The 16,484-nt window shown below is 38.9% G+C and overlaps 2 protein-coding genes across 2 annotated transcripts in view; both read left to right on the top strand.

Annotated features, from left to right (window-relative positions):
• Positions 1-179: 179 nt before the first annotated feature.
• Positions 180-8,883, top strand: cep44 (centrosomal protein 44). The gene is made up of 10 exons (XM_054605067.1): positions 180-415; positions 1,536-1,683; positions 1,896-2,033; positions 3,999-4,073; positions 4,629-4,805; positions 5,536-5,664; positions 6,324-6,422; positions 7,132-7,203; positions 8,036-8,073; positions 8,512-8,883. The coding sequence occupies exons 1-10, from the start codon at positions 324-326 to the stop codon at positions 8,570-8,572; spliced, it is 1,029 nt and encodes a 342-aa protein (XP_054461042.1). The 5' UTR covers positions 180-323; the 3' UTR covers positions 8,573-8,883.
• Positions 8,884-10,849: 1,966 nt separating this feature from the next.
• LOC129095413 (deoxycytidylate deaminase-like) overlaps positions 10,850-16,484 on the top strand; it is a 6,073-nt gene continuing 438 nt past the window's right edge. Inside the window, exons 1-4 of the mRNA XM_054603839.1 lie at positions 10,850-11,004; positions 12,633-12,732; positions 13,897-14,032; positions 14,945-15,061. Coding sequence (XP_054459814.1) covers positions 10,964-11,004; positions 12,633-12,732; positions 13,897-14,032; positions 14,945-15,061 — 394 coding nt within the window. The 5' untranslated portion in view covers positions 10,850-10,963. The remainder of the gene's footprint in view (positions 11,005-12,632; positions 12,733-13,896; positions 14,033-14,944; positions 15,062-16,484) is intronic.

Genomic DNA, 16,484 nt, shown 5'->3' with positions numbered 1-16,484 from the left:
CTGTAGCATAGACCCCGCCCCATGTAGCCTCGGCCCCACCCCCTGTAGCCTCGGCCCCTTGTGTGTGCGTAAAGTCTACGTCACTGACGTCAAACTGCGTGCAACCACGTCACTGACGTCAAGCGTCGTGCGACAGCCAATCATGTGTCGTGCTGTTAATGACGCGGTAGAAACAAACTTCTGCTCCTTCCTCTGCTCCAGACGGGAAGAAACACACCGCAGCAGAGAGCTTATTGGAGTTCTTATCGATATTCAAACACATCTCAGGTTGTAGTTCCGCTGGCTGGCTCCGGTCACGTGGCCCGTCTCTCTCACAGGTAACCATGATGTCCACCGGAGATGTCCAAGGATGTCTTCGTAAACTGGAAACCCTCCTGAGGGCGATAAAGTACCCGGGATATGTCGACTACAACGGGTAACCTACTCACAAACTCACCGGGAACATCAGTCTGTTTACAACAGTATTATATTCCTTTATTGATCCCCATGGGGGGAAATCGGCTCAACTACATAGAAACAGATAATAAATACAACATATTATACAATAAAAATTTAATTAAATAGATTTTTAATACTTATTAGGCAGTTTACAATCAGGGACAACTCAAACATAGTTTATCTATTGTTTTGTTCATACAAACACAAGTATTTGGTGGTCTAACCTGCAACTGTAAACTGCCTACCTTGTTAAAGACATTGGACATTTGACCACCACAAGGCATCACTATTGTCCAAGTGTAACGTAAAGACATCTTCTGCACGTGGGTCCAGGCATAACTTTTAATTCCAAAAGGAATCGCAGTTTGTCTCTGTTTCACCTTGTGGTCCTTGGCCACCATCCAAACCTGCATATTGTTTGTATTCAATATGTCTGCTTTATTTTGTAGAAAGATCCCAGATATAGACATCTACAACAAACACAGTGGTGGTTATTAGATGTGAAGGCTGGCAGACATTGTTTACAATGAGGGGCATCACACTTTATTATTCATTATCACACTTCCATTATGTAATATACATAAGAACCGTGAGTTGAAAATGTAAACTGTGAGTTGACATAACAAAGCAAAGTGTGTTCAGATAATTATGTATTTGAATATAGAGTCTATGTCAACACACATTATGTTGCTGAGCAGCACATAGACAATATGTTTGGTTTACTTTTGGTCATTTAGTCCAGACTAATTCAGATCAATAATAGAATAATTAATTAATAATTACATTTCCACATACAAATAGTTGTGTATATAAATCATCAATACATCACAGTTTAATTCCCGACAAGTTTATATTCACTTCATTAAGCAAAATATGTCTGTTGACTTTGACAATTTTTGTCTAATGCAATTCCTTTACACTGTAAATAAATAAAATTTGGTGTCACTTTTTGCCCAAACAAAACTGTGTATGAACTTGATTTAAGCACGAGTCATGACATCAGCAGCATTTTCTATCAGCTGAACATTCCATATCAGATTCTCCTCATTTGCAGTTTTCTAACAGTGTAGCATGTTGTTCTATTGTTTCTCCACCAGCCTTTCCAAAGGAGATCCCTCTGCTTTTCTGCCAATTGTGAGCTTCACCCTCACCTCCTTCTCTCCACCTTTTGCTAAGCAGCTATTGGAGGCTGGACTGGAGCTGACTGGCAAAACTGACCTCCGATTCACTGACACTCTTTACAAGGTAACACATACACACCTTCTGAGCGCTGTGTTTTCACAAATGCAGCATTTTGAAATGCTGTCAAATTTCTCAATTCCCATTCGTCCCCTCCCCCTAAGAAACACAGTGATTTCTAACCTACTTGTGTACAGTGGAATTTTATATAAAACTCACAATTATTCTACTAACCTGTCTTGGTCTGTTCAACTATGACTGTGTTTGTGTGTGTGTAGGTGCTGCGAGATATCTTTCACTATAAACCCGTACTGACCAAGCAGCAGTTCCTCCAGTGGGGTTTCTCTCAAAGGAAAATCTCTGTCATCTGTGACATCATGAACTTGGTCCTGCAGAAACACAACCAGCTGAAGAAGGTACAGAACTTTTTAATGGTTTATTTTTATTTCCACGCGTTTCTATGTCTGTCTTAAAGAAGATTGCATAATCTGTAACCTAAATCTGTAACATTAAAAGCATCAATGTATTCTGCCGTCTTTTATTGAGCAACCTGGGGTTTTGGTTCATGAAGATCATTAAACATATCAGTTCTGCTTGGTGACACCACGCCTGTGTTATCATTTTTCATTTAAACAGGCCCTATTATGCTATTTTCTGGGTGCATATTTTTTATCTCAAGTTACAGTTACAACATGTTTACATGCGTTAATGCTCATAATCCTCCTTGTTTTTCTCATCCTGGCTTCTGAATGGGAGGGTATCTCCTTTTTGGCGTGGACTTCAGGTTTTACACTCTACAGACCTTTTACATGTACAAATATATATATAACACCCTAAAGAAGAGGGAAAAAGTGGAAAAGCATAATAAGGCCACTTTAAAGCTAAAGTTAATAGTAATCACAGCACCCTGTATGCAAGGTAGTATTCCGCGCACTATTTTATTCAAAATTTTACTTTTGTTTGAATGTGGGAAAGCATTAAACATTTAAACTGTAATGACCTTTTCAAAAGAAAAATGTACAGTCTGTAAATGCAACACACATTTAAAGTAGTTTACCTAGTAGTCCAGTAGGGCGTGCTCTTAAAATTTACCAACAGCTTGACCTATTGCATGGTCTATTGACCTATTAGTACATTAAGCTAATACATAAAGGACACTAGCAAGAAAAAACATGCTAATCAGATAACCACGACAACAAGTCACCTGAGAAGCAGAACATCAAAGTATTTTGAGTTCTCCACCGTAGATGGCAAAATTCAGCTGACTTACTGGGAATCTCCACTGGAAGCACGACGTAAGCGAGACATTAGTGGGACGTAGAGGTTCTATCATCCAATCAAAACACTGACTCTGTTTCCGGTGAAAGTCTCTGTCCGTCTGTCATCAGCAGCTGCTGGGGAGCTGAGTGGACAGCGGCCAGCTCACTGGCCTTCACCAGGCTGAGGGACAGAATAGTTTTCATGTGGGCTCCTTGGGAAGAAAACAAAAGTGTTTGTATGCCTATGTATAGATTGAGTCTGTGAGTAACAACTACCAATCCATACTGAAAGTGCTTTGATTTTCACAACAACAACAACAACAGATCTGTTGACTCACCTGCTAGCTTGCAGCCCAGGCGAGGCAAAGGACTCACCAGATACGATATTAACATTGGTCAGTTTAGTCTAGCCCAAGAATAAGCATTTTAGTCAAACTTCAAAAAACAGCTTTCGAATAAGCTTTCATCCAATTGATTTTAGGATTTTAAATAACTGGTACTTAAAATGACCCACAAAATGACGGGATGCATAATTAAGAATGCAACTTTGTGGAGACGGTGTGTCTGTTCTGATGTTATTAATTTAAGCTAAACATCCAGATGTGGAACACTCTTCTGATTTGCATATTTATTTCAAACAAACACAATTCAACAACGAGGCCCCTGGATTGATGGAACACACTGTACAATGTTTACAATAAACACCTATTACAAAGACAGACCTGGCAAGGTGTTTCCAGTCGGCCAACAGGCCGTCCTGCCACTTAAATGCCAGAACTTCACTGCCACTACTGTTATAAATTGAGGCATAAATAGAGCATATGCCCAAAGTTGTATGACATATGTGGTCCAGCTTAGTTGGTTAGACTGGCAGCTCAGGATCAAAATATTAATGATGATCGTCAAGGTAATGAACATTTCTTTTCACAAAGCTCTATGGCTACAGATGGCCTGCGTGTTCCAGTCACACTACTAAGGGACAGCCACGCACAGTCATAAAGTGTAGCAGTAACTCAATGCCTTGGAACTAAAACAAATCATGTGACCAAAGACCAAACGTAATTTAACAAACAGCAAATCTGTAACATAACCAATAGAATTGTGTGTTTATGTGTGTTGTAGCCGAGAGTCAGATGTCCTGCCTCACAGAAGGATGACCGAGGAGAAGCTCATCCAACCCTGACTGAAGCAGACACTGTATGTATTGTGTTGAGTCCAATACCGCAACTAAAGGTACACAGTACCGTATAGTATTGCACCACACTCAAAGGACAAACTGTAACGCAGTGGACATAATGTAATGTCACACACTCTGGACTAACAAGCCAATAACTTTATTTTCCCATCCACACATCAACACTGACCACAGAGTTTAATGTTGATATGTTTGCTTTGAGAAACAGAGCAGGCGTAAGCCCACATACAAATTAACAGTTGTGTATATTCTGTACAATTTAATAACAAAAAGGCAGCTTTCTCAACGATACAGATACCTAATTAAAAAGCCAATTACCTAGACACAAAACAAATTATTTGTCTATTATGAATGGATACATTCTTGCATAGTTTTGTTGTGTAAATGCAATCAGCTGTTATCAGCATTAGCAAGGATCTCAAGAGGTTAAGAGCAGCAAGTAGCAGGTAGGGGGGGTCGATGTTTACAGAAAGGTGTGATGTGTTGACTGAATGAGCAGAAATGTGCGTCATGAATTTCTCTTCAGTTGAATACCACTGTGTTTTTATGTGTTTCAGGTGCCCGAGAGGCCATTTGTGATGAATCACATAGAAAATTCCTCCACTTTTCCCACAAACTTCTCCTCCCATGATGTAAACTGTACCTCTCATAATGAAGTGTACTCCTCCAATTCTCCTGGAAATGGGATCACAGAGCTGGCAGGACGCGAGGAGGAGAAGGACAACATTCCTTCCGTAAGCATTTATCTAACCAGTATAAACACCAAAGTCGCTTTAAAATCCCAACGGATGTTGAATGGGGTTGCATCACACACTTAAGGAGAATGTTTCTTGTCTCTCATTTCAAACATGCACACACTTCAAGTTTGATCGTAATGGCACATCGCAGACTATACAGGATATTATTAGGATAATTGTGCCAAAGGGATCAACAAAGCCCCTCGCATGATCTCTCTCACGTGATCTCATGGGGAAGCAGATGTAAACAAAACGGGGGCTGATGTGATGCTACAACTTGCTCTAGATATTCTTTGCAGTGAGGAAAAACCAAAGCAGAAGGGTAAAGGAGTCTTGGGAAACGCAGTCAACATGGGTTCTCTATTCTTCTGCGAGGTGCGAGAAATAGAAGTGTCAATTTTAGTGTTTGTCGACATTGAATTGTCAGGAGGGGTGATAAAGGTTAAATTGGCCCTAAACTCCTGTTGTCTGAACCCATCTTTAGGCAATAGCTTGTGACGTTATTTAATGTTGATAAAGAACATTAATATTTATTTAAAATGCCTTTGTTTGAAACAACATTTGGGCCATGAGAACACGGTGACCTTTAAGCTACAATGCTGTGGTTTGAGTTCTGTACCGAAACGTTTAAAAGCCTACTGGACCACTTGATCCGGCCCACATCTTTCCAGAGGAGTTGGAATACGTGCCAATATAAAATAATCTAACTGTATCTACCGTCTTTCAGTCATCAGAGGTGGAGGGAAGGCTCTCAGCACTGGAAGCTCAGCTAGGGAGTCTTCTGTCCGGGATGGACAGGCTCAATATCCTGGAGAAACGCCTGGAGGAACTTGAAAAACAGAGAATCACTGACAAGGTTGATATGCCATTCTTTAATCTACGTCTTTCATATTTCCTTTATTCGGCAGGCATCAAAAAAAACACTAGCATGTGATGAAAAAAATATATGTTTGCTGTTAGTGTAGACTACGTTCCATAGCAATCGCCTCAATATGTGCAGGCAGCGAGCCAGACCAGGAGGTACGATTTTAAGATAAGATCAACTTTATTGTCCCCAAGAGGGAAATTTAGTATGGGCAGTAGTGCTGTGCACAGCTGCAATCCGCTCAAAGCAATACATAGCCACCAGAAATTACATTTATACATCAAAGACAAGGTAGAAAAACCTGTCAAATGGTGGCAATGCCCTGATAGATCAAAATAAACATAAATACAAAGGCTTTATAAAACAGCTAAGAATCTTATAAGTCATAAAGACAATAAATGAAACCATATAAAACATTTGAAACACAAATTCATGGATTAACCAGTTGTCTTTGTGAGTATTGTTATTCATTAATAAAAACTATTTCAATTGGAATGTGGCTATAACTCTCACATTGCCTTTATACATTTTATAAAAGCAATAGCTCACTCTGATATGTTGTGATTGTAACGCAGCTAAGCGGCGCTGTTCCGCCCGACGCCAACATACCAATTGCAGCCACCATTAATATTGATCATGTTCTATTCCAGAGAGATGGAGAAGTCATCACAATATCCAGAGAGAGCTGGGAAAATCTGATGAGCAGAATGCTGTTATTGGAGACTAAACTAGATCTGAGCAACATACAGGTAGTGTACATGCTGTGACATTTCATCTTAATTTAATCTCAACGTAGAATGTAGTCATTGAATGTCTCGTTTTGTAGTCTGTTTGTTGTTCTGCATGTTAATGTGTTAATCTTATCAAATATGCTCAGGCATCTTCACATGGCAATGGTGGGTTGTAACAAATAATTGCCAATCAAAGATATAGCCCTGTATTATATACTCTACAAGATGAAGAACTTTCATCTGAAGACAGGTCTCTTTTGGAGACAGAATTACTGGATTTTATCTGGAAAAAAGGGACCGGGACCCTGATCAATACTGTAATAAAGTGAATGTGCACTCCACTCCAAAAAGTGGATTCAGTGTTAAGGCAGTCAGTAATGTTGATGTATTAAGAATGTAAAACATCTTGCGATTGCAGTAACGGTAAGGTAAGAATGTGCATCTGAATAGACCGCTACATCAAGAACTTCAGCCTCATGAAGCTCCATCTTACCCTCAGTCAAGGACGGAGGAATGGTGAAGATGGTCCCTGCACTAACCAGATTATACAATAGCAAAATCTGTTCATAGATGGAAACTCTTGAATAAATTAAACTGTAGGGTTGGTCACCTTCACAAGTGGTTAAACTGTGATCAGTTTGAAACTAGCGATAAACCAGTTTTCGGATTTATCCTTGAATAAGCACATTTTTACAATGACCACTGCTTTCTCGTCTCTCTATCTTAGTTAAGTATCCCGCTGCCATGTCCGTCATCTGACTCCTCCTCTTCTTGCACCTCCATGTCGGATGCTTCAAAGGTAAGACAGAGGTCTCATCTTGCTGTCACTATTGATAACATGTTTCAATGATTAGGTCATAATTTATTAAATGACATCACTTTAGTTGTAATATTTATTTCAAGACACAGTATTTACAGGGGTTGGGCTAATAAGAATACCTTCCAGTTCCCTTTATTTAAAAAAAAAGGTTGTAGATGTCGGTGTAGTACTGAGTTGCAGTATACTGCAAAGATTTGAGTCGATTTCCGTTTTTTTCTTGTCTGGCGTATAAGCTTACATTGGTTTGATTTTTATGCAAACAGGCTGAACCATTATTTGTCATTATGACACGTTACGTCTTATTCAAAAAGTAGCATACATCAGCGTCTGGTCAGTGTCTTTCCAAGGTCATATGAACTAGAGGAGCCAGGGATCGACCCTTTCTATCTTTTGCGCCACAGTTGCCCCTACATTTTGGAAAACTCTACTTGCTGGTACCTCACCTTGCACAATAATGGGCAGAACGATAATCACAATTATTTTGAACAGTATTGAGAACTCAATTATTTATCACGGTCATAAATTGACTTTAGAGACAATATCTGTATTGCACTTTCACTTTTAAATAATCGTTTTGTGCTACATTCTCGCTGATTAACAAATCATTGCATCAAAATAAGACTTACAATAAGGTGTTTCTTTTCCTAAATCCATTACATTTTAATTTTTTGCCAATGTGCGGCAGAACAAGTAGCATACTGTATATAATTCTCATACTCTGGATTGCTGCTGCAACATTCAGGAAAGTTTGCCCACATTTTTTTGGGGAGCAATAAACATGTTTTCTTGTCTGTCTGGTTTCTTTTTCCAGGAAGACCTCAAGGTCAGACTCGAGAGGATCACCAACATGTAAGTTCTCCAGACTTCCCTGAAAAGGAGTTAACATTCACCACCTACTGGTTGTGAAATCGGTCTCCTCCCTGGTTGTCTTGATGTTACTTGATGTTGTTTGTTTTTAGCTTTCCCTATTTCTGCTTTGACAGTTAAAATGTGTACACAATTCAAGTTCCGAATCTGGCTAACCTTGTTAATTGTGCCAGTGTCAGACTGTTCGGGCCCTCTAACAAAACAAAATGTAGCTCTGTTTAAGATCTGATTCCTTTCACATGGTGGGTTTTTAGTTATTGATCTCATTGCTGTATCCATCTTGGTTTGATAATAGCAGCCATGGTTGCCCTTCCAACCTTTAATCTTGTGAATGTTTCTTGATCCTGTTGGGCATATCAGATTAATTAATTCAATCATTTTTACAATTTGAGTGTGTTTGTGTTCATCTGAAAATTTTAGGTTGAAAAGCACCTCCAGTCTCCTGAAGAACAGAGAATCTTCCACAACACTGCAAATATAATATGAGAAATGATCATCAATTTAGTTTGGGTTTAATGAAATGTATCACAACATTCTTGGTGGACTCTTTGATTGCTTTGGCATTGTCAATGTTCCTTATTTAACCTAATTATAACCATTGTCTGCCTGTCAGCTTGCTTTGTATTTTTCCTACCAATATATCTGTACTTTAGACAAGAGAAACTCCTGTTGTAGCTTTTAACTCAAGTCTCAACTGAAATGACTGAATGAATGTCAATGAATTAAGGCCTCGCCTGATGAGGGCACAGTCAATTATTTTCTCATTATCGCAAATAAATGCACAAATCTAAAAAACGGAAGGTGCTTGTTTGAATTGTTTTTTCTCTCTTTTTTTAGCTAGCTAATTTCCCAATATTGTGTTCACTTTTTCAAAACTCACACAGTCAGTACAACAGAAGTCACTGTTGTCTATTCTGTGGATCACTTTTCATTGTTTATACAATGAACACATGACATTTTTCAAGGCTAATGAAATGTGTTCTGATTTAAGACAATTAGCCGAAACATACAAAGAGCACCTTTGTAGACATCCTGTAAGCAAAGCAACCTCATTGACCAAAAGTTAGGAGATGAACATATAGAGACAGGTGTAACAGAGATGTGGATTGTGCAAAAAGCACTACAAGAACGACCCTGTTCAGCCCTGGCATTAACATGTGTCTTGGGTGACGTGATTGCAAGTGAAGCTAATCCCAGCTAAACAAATAAACTACTGTAACTATTGAAAGAACAAACTACTGTAAGAAACAACCATCATAGCAAAATGTTAACTTGTATTTTCTTAAAACATAAGTTATGTAATTAATGTCATCGGAAGAAAAAGAAAACAGATGTTATAATTTTAGGAAAGTTATTTCATTTGCTTATTGTGTAAAAGAAAAACAGACATGAGTAAATCTGTGTCTGATGCATCTGTGTCTGTCTCCTTAAAAACTGACAGAGATTTTTGTAAGACAGAGAATTAGTTCATTTATTTACTTGACTCCACTCCCCACTGACACAAATCCATAAAACCAGCCACCAGTGGTATAAACTTTAACCCTGTGTAGAAGAAGAAAGAACAGGTTGTTTCTTAGTTTCACAAGCTCTTCTGTACGAAGTTCTGTAAGAAACAACCATCAAAGCAAAAGGTTAACTTATTTTTTCTCAAATTGTTATTCATGTAATGAATGACATCTTAAGAAAAAACTTATTATTATTTTAAGAAAGTGACAGTTGCATATTGTGTTAAATGGAAATAGACAGATCACATGAGGTCTGTGCTGCATCTGTGAATGTTTCCTTCAGAATGACTGACAGAGTCATTCTGGGACCCCCGATAGTGTGTGATACATAGATTAGGACCCACGTTTTATTTATCTATTCTATTTTATCTATTCAAACTGCATACGATGGAATTGTTTTTTCTAGGACCCCAATACATTGGTATTAAAAAGCACTAACTCAAACAGAAACGGACTACAGTCATTAAAAACAAATTGATTGACAAAGTCATGAAAACTTGGAATGACAAAAGAAAGAACCTGTAAATATATACCTCTGGGGTCTGCAGGTCCGTATCCCAGTGTTCTCCAGTCTAGGCCTCTAGCAGCATACCAAGGGCTTGCACTAAGGCAAACCTGAGCCAGCCTTAACTATAAGAGTTATCAAAAGCTAAGTCTTAAGGTAGCACCAGTCGGGAGACGTCAACGTCACTATTTGAACAAATTAAATCTTCACATTAGTGAATTGTGTCCTCAGTATACTTATTCTTTCTCTCTTTGACCTATTCTCTGGCTCCTTACTGCTATGATGAATGAATATCATTAGTTAGTGTCAAAGGAAGTGTCTACTACTACAATACAGTTACTTTATTAAAGTTACTTATACTAAATACAATTTAACTTACTTTTTTATCTAAATCTTTCAATAATTGTATCATTGTAAATGACTTCAATGAAATGGTTGGTTAAACTATGCGTTATAATTTATATACGTATTTAATTATCAGGTTAATTGACGTGTGATGTGGCTGGTTACTTGGTCCCTGAGGCCTTAGCAGCCTTGCCAGGAACCAGCATCATATGGCATGCTGTCTACGGGCTGAACCGTCTGACCGTGCCTGTGTGCTCTAACACTGCTCACAGCTAGGGCCGGGCGTCGTGGTCGTGGAGGGACTGGGTTCTTCGAGTAATCTACCAAACGCAGTGAGAGTTAGTCCTGACAGGCAGAGATCGGGGCACGCAAACACCCGCTTAAAACGCGGGAGATTTTTTCCCCTATTTCCGGTCGTGTGACGTAGCTTTGTACCACGGCTGACTGTGATACCTCAAACACACCAGCCTACAAGTCCAGAGAAGAGCAGAGGAGCAGCAACAGGAGCAGGAGCACCATGGAGCAGAGCCAGACGAGCCAGCAGACGAGCCCAGACGGGTAACTAGTTTAAATGTTTGTCTCTGGGGGAACCACCACGAGGAGAGGTTACCTGTGACGTGGGGCGTCTGTCCATGTGCCCCTAATGCCTTCACTATAGTGTTTCTTTTTCCAATGAGTGTTTTTAGAATTGGGGATCCTAGTCAAAATCTCTCAGCAGCCTGTGCTTTTCTAATAGATCCATGAGAATAGATGGATGAAATGTTGGCCATCAGTCCTTATGGAGGATCACACACACACACACACACACACACACACACCTTCAGTCCTTATGGAGGATCACACACACACCATCAGTCCTTATGGAGGATCACACACCATCAGGGGTCTCTTTGAATTTTGAAAGGGACAGACACAAATTTGCTCTTTTGCTCTGTCTGTTTTCCTTTTACACAATATGCAAATGAACTAACTTTCCTAAAATAATAATCCTTTTTTGTTTTCTTCAGATTTCTTTATTAACATAACTTAACATGTTTTGCAAGTAATACGTAGGATATATTTTTCAAGTAAATCTCTTTACAGTCAGTGAGTGTTTAGGAAGTAAAGTTGTGCAGCATGTTTTGACAGAGTTACAGATGTCACATAACAAGTTTGACCTGCTAGTGTTGTTGGATTTTTGCAAGAAACGACTGACTGGCCCAAAACCCATGGCACTTAATATCAGACAGTCACCTGCAGCAGAGGTTGACTTTTGAGGCACAAACACACTGGAACAATTTAGAAGCAATTAATAAGAAAACCAGACTGGCACTCGGAGAGCGCAGACAATGATGCATTCAAATGCTCCCCGGATGATCCCTGAGTTTTGAAGTTGGAGTTTTGAATTCTGTGTGTTCATGAAGACGTCTTTCATTTCAGTGCATAAATAATTGAGGGATTCAAGTTTGGAATAGATTTTTCTGATTAATTGGAATATACATGAATCTTGCAGTGTTAATGAAAGCAAAAAAAATAATGCAAGTACATCCACACAAGCCGAACCTTGGCATAGGTAATTAACTGTTGTTCACGGTGACCTAAGGCTTCCAGATGTGTTTTCTAGTTGAAATGTGACTGGTTGTTGTATGTCTGTTTTGGCAGGCAGCTTCTGTCCCCTAGTCCCAGTTCTGCATACCGGCACAGGATCTTTAAGTGATGCGGAGTACTCGAGTACTTTATAGGGCAGATAGCATGTCAGATTAATCTGTACGGAAAAAATACAGTAAAGTTCCTAAACATTTGAATTGTGTGATTTTATGCAAATAACCACTATAGATGACTTTAACAAAGTAATAGGATAACATTAAGGTTCTGACGGTGACACTGACTTCAGGGCGGTTGTTAAAAAAAAAATAGTCTGGAGCCTTGTATACCTATCTGTATCAGCAGATATGATCCGGACATCCGGAAGTGTGACATTTGCTCCATCTCTTTGCTGATCTGATCCGTGGTCCAGTGGTACCAGCTGAACCGAGTCTTCTGTGATCCGTTGCACCCTTAACAATAAGCTTCTTTTCAAATGATAATTCTGGTATTTTAAAGTGACTGTTTATTGTAATCTATCACAAAACCTTTAAGCAGTTTTTGACTTAAGAGAAACATGTCATTTTCATTCTCTCTCTGTCCTTATGTGTGTTTCTCTGTAGCGGCGCAACTAGAAAGAGGGATGACTACCTGGAATGGCCGGAGTACTTTATGGCTGTAGCCTTTCTATCAGCCCAAAGGAGCAAAGACCCAAGCTCACAGGTATGTGTGTGTTTGTGTTTGTTAAAGCGCGGTTTCAATTAGATTATTGACAAATATGTATCTAATTGATTTGTTTAGCAAAAAGTGTTTGTGATTGTTTAAAAAATCGCAGAGGGAAGCCTAATGGACAACTCAGATACAAGAGGGCAGTAAGCATGGGTCTGCTTTCATACATGACGTTTAGCTAACCATGCTAAAGGTTTCCTCCAGTCAAAAGACGTGCAGGCTAGGTGGAGCGGTGGACTGTAGGTGTCAATGTGACAGACTTGCAAAAGTATCATCTGGGGTCTTTATTCTAGGGTGTCAATAACTTTGATATGAATTACTTTGATATGAATAACTTGGTGCACTAGGCTTGTAGAAATTCAATTTGTTTTGTATAGCCCCAAATCACCAATTTGCCTCAGAGGGCTTTACAATCTGTTCATGTATCAAAGATCATGATGGTTGTAAGAAATTTATGTCCTCCATAAAGCAAGTGGAATTTAAAGGGCTCGTATTCATGTCCAAGCCTTTAGAGCAGTGGTTCTCAACCTTTTTTCAGTGATGTACCCCCTGTGAAATACTTTTTTTAGCCAAGTACCCCCTAACTGGGAGAAGGATCCCTCCTCTGTCGTTCTCCCATAGGTTTCTTCCTTTTTTCTCCCTGTTAAAGGGGTTTTTTAGGGGAGTTTTTCCTGTGCCGATGTGAGGGAAGGACAGAGGATGTCGCATGTGCACAGATTGTAAAGCCCTCTGAGGCAAATTTGTGATTCTGGGCTATACAAAATAAACAAATAAAATAAAATAAATAATAACCAGCGCAAAGCAGTTTTGGTTGAAAAAAAGATGTATCAGTGTCTGATTTATTAAACTGTCAACACTGACGATTGCATTGTTGCATTAAATTCAGTTTATGAACTTACACTTATATTTTATTGAATATTTATTAAATAACAATTTTTAAAGGATTTTTGAATGGATGCTAATTTTATATATATTTTTTAAAAATCTCACGTACCCCCTGGAGTGCCTTCACGTACCCCCCCATTTGAGAACCACTGCTTTAGAGGGTGTGAGATACCCCTGAATGTAGTGACTGTGACTGCATTTGATGATTGATTATTTCATGATACACTTATATATTCAGTAAAAAAACTGTGGAACCTCTCTCCCTCTCTGCAGGTGGGCGCGTGTATAGTCAACCAGGAGAATAAGATAGTTGGCATTGGGTACAATGGTATGCCCAATGGCTGTGATGATGACCTGCTACCCTGGTCCCGTTGTGCTGACGACCGGCTTGACACCAAATACCCTTATGGTGAGAATGCATGCGCACTTCCTGCTTTTTACTCGCTTTTCTTTTGGGTAATCATTTTGTTTTTTATTTTTTCTGGAATAAAAAGGTTGGCTGATGAAAATGTGCACTAATGGCAAAATAACATGGAGCTCCTGGTTTCATCCACCAGATATCTATAGTCATCATCTAATTATTACTTTAATTAACATGATACCATTTTTGAAAGGCATTTGTGTGCTTTAAAGTGTGTATTTCAGTTCTCTCCATGCTTCAAGTGCCACACTTTGGCCTGTAGAGGGTGGTAGAGGATAAATAATAAAGATATGTCTCTGCTTCTCCATCGATCAGATGCTCTCAAATTCTTCTATATCTTTCGCTTTGTTTCTCTTTCTCCCTTAGTGCTCAATTTATGGTGGTGTTGAGGCCAAATAAGTAATCTTCATCTTTCTCCACTTATAATTAACACCATGACTTGAGTGACCAAGTGGTGTTTAGACTGAGACTTGTACCTCCACCCCGATACACTTGATGTGAGTGGAATTTTGTTTGTGGTGCCTTTTTTAAAGCACTGAAAATGCATTGAAAAAATTCAACAGCAGCATCTCTGTCCAGAAGTGGTGTCATGGTTACTCCACCATCCACAGGCCTCACTGTGGAAAGTTTTAATTGGTACTATTTTCAACCAAATATAAATAATATAATGAATGTGAACTGGGTCTATGCTTATGGTGCGTTTAGGAGGGAATGAAGTGTTTTTGGTCCTTTCCTTCCGTGTCATAGAAAACACACCTCCTAGGAACCTGGCTCTTGTATAGTATGCCTGTGTCTCTTCAAAGGTTTGCTTGTGACTTGATGCAATCCAACCTAGAACTCAAAACAAGAGAAACTTGTCTTGTATTGACTCGGGGACTATCTCAACGCTCTGTCCCACAGTGTGCCATGCAGAGCTGAATGCCATTATGAACAAGAACAGCGCTGATGTGAAAGGCTGCACCATCTATGTGGCTTTGTTCCCCTGCAACGAGTGCGCCAAGCTCATCATCCAGGCCGGTGGGTATTTAACTCACACACACACTCACACTCACTCACCTCCAGTGGCACCGCCAGCTATAATCCTGTACGCACCATGTCTACATTTCTTTTTTCTTCTCTCCGTTGCATGTTGTTCCTAATGATGCTGCTAAATGAGGGAATCTGTTGCTTTTGTGCTTAATGCCGAATTTTAATTATGCGTTTCTCTGGGCTTTGGAGCCTTATGCACGCTTCCCGAGACCCGACAGTAAAGTGTGTGTGTGTTGAGCCAACGAGTTAAAATTGATGTAAATCAATCTATGGACTACAGACGTTAAAGGTAGCCTTTAAGCGGGCGATTGGTTCTTTTACAAACTATTAAATAGAATCCTCCCAGCACCACTGCTAACCGCCAGTAAGTTATTAGTATTTATAGATTAATACAGATTTTTGAAGGCTAATTATGACATTTTATGTTATTGATATAATTTCTTATTGCTAACAGTGCATAGGGTTTCAAGATTATGTCCAAAGTTAGGATCACTATTATTTTTGATTTATCATGATTATTGATTGAATTTAAGGTCAAAATATTCTTATTGCAATTTCACATTTAACTAAACATAATTTCCATGTTGTGCTACTATGCTGTTTTTCTTAACTGCAGCTGAAACATTCAGGAAAGTGTCTCACAGGCTGATAAATTCAGATTTAGCACTGCAACTAACAATTCTTTTAATTTTCAGTTAATCAGTATATATTTTTTCTCGATTAATCAATTTGGTTTATAACATGATAGAAAATGTCGATCAGTGTTTCCCAAAGCCCAAGATGACATTCAGCAAAGGAATTGTCCAGACTCAAAGATATTCAGATCACAGTCACAAAGGAGGAAAGAAACTTTGAAATTTTCAGAAAGACTCAAACCAAAAGTAGTTATCATCGTAGTTGCCAATATATTTAATAGTTGACAACTAATCTATAATCATTGCATTTCTAATCCTATTTTGTTTCAACATTTAGAATAAGGAACTTTTCTTTGCAAACCCCCTTCAATTCACAATATTTTAATATTATTTGCTACTCAACAATGATCAGGTCCGTCGCCAGCTGTTAATGTTCAGTCAGTGGCCTCCATCAGTAGCCTGCAGAATCTGCAAACATCTGTTAGTTATTTTTACATAGTGTATATTTCAAGAAATGAATGTCATGGTGTGCAACACAATCTTGCACTGCCAAGTACAACATTTGATAAGAAAAAAAGCATTACTGCATATTTTTGCAGTGTAAAGGCCTTATCCAATAAAGGTCAGACTCGGCAACTGAGGCATATGCACACAATGTGAAGAATTACATCAAATTAACTAATGTCTTCATGTTTATAGTTGCTTTTAGCTATAGACTCACCTTTGCTCTTTACGGATGCAAATCTGCCTCAACATATTGACATCCTGTGCTGCTG

Source organism: Anoplopoma fimbria, chromosome 9 (assembly GCF_027596085.1).
Source record: "Anoplopoma fimbria isolate UVic2021 breed Golden Eagle Sablefish chromosome 9, Afim_UVic_2022, whole genome shotgun sequence".
Classification (NCBI taxonomy): domain Eukaryota; kingdom Metazoa; phylum Chordata; class Actinopteri; order Perciformes; family Anoplopomatidae; genus Anoplopoma; species Anoplopoma fimbria.
The sequence above is the reverse complement of the archived record's forward strand: the minus strand, read 5'-3'. Positions and strand labels throughout refer to the sequence as shown.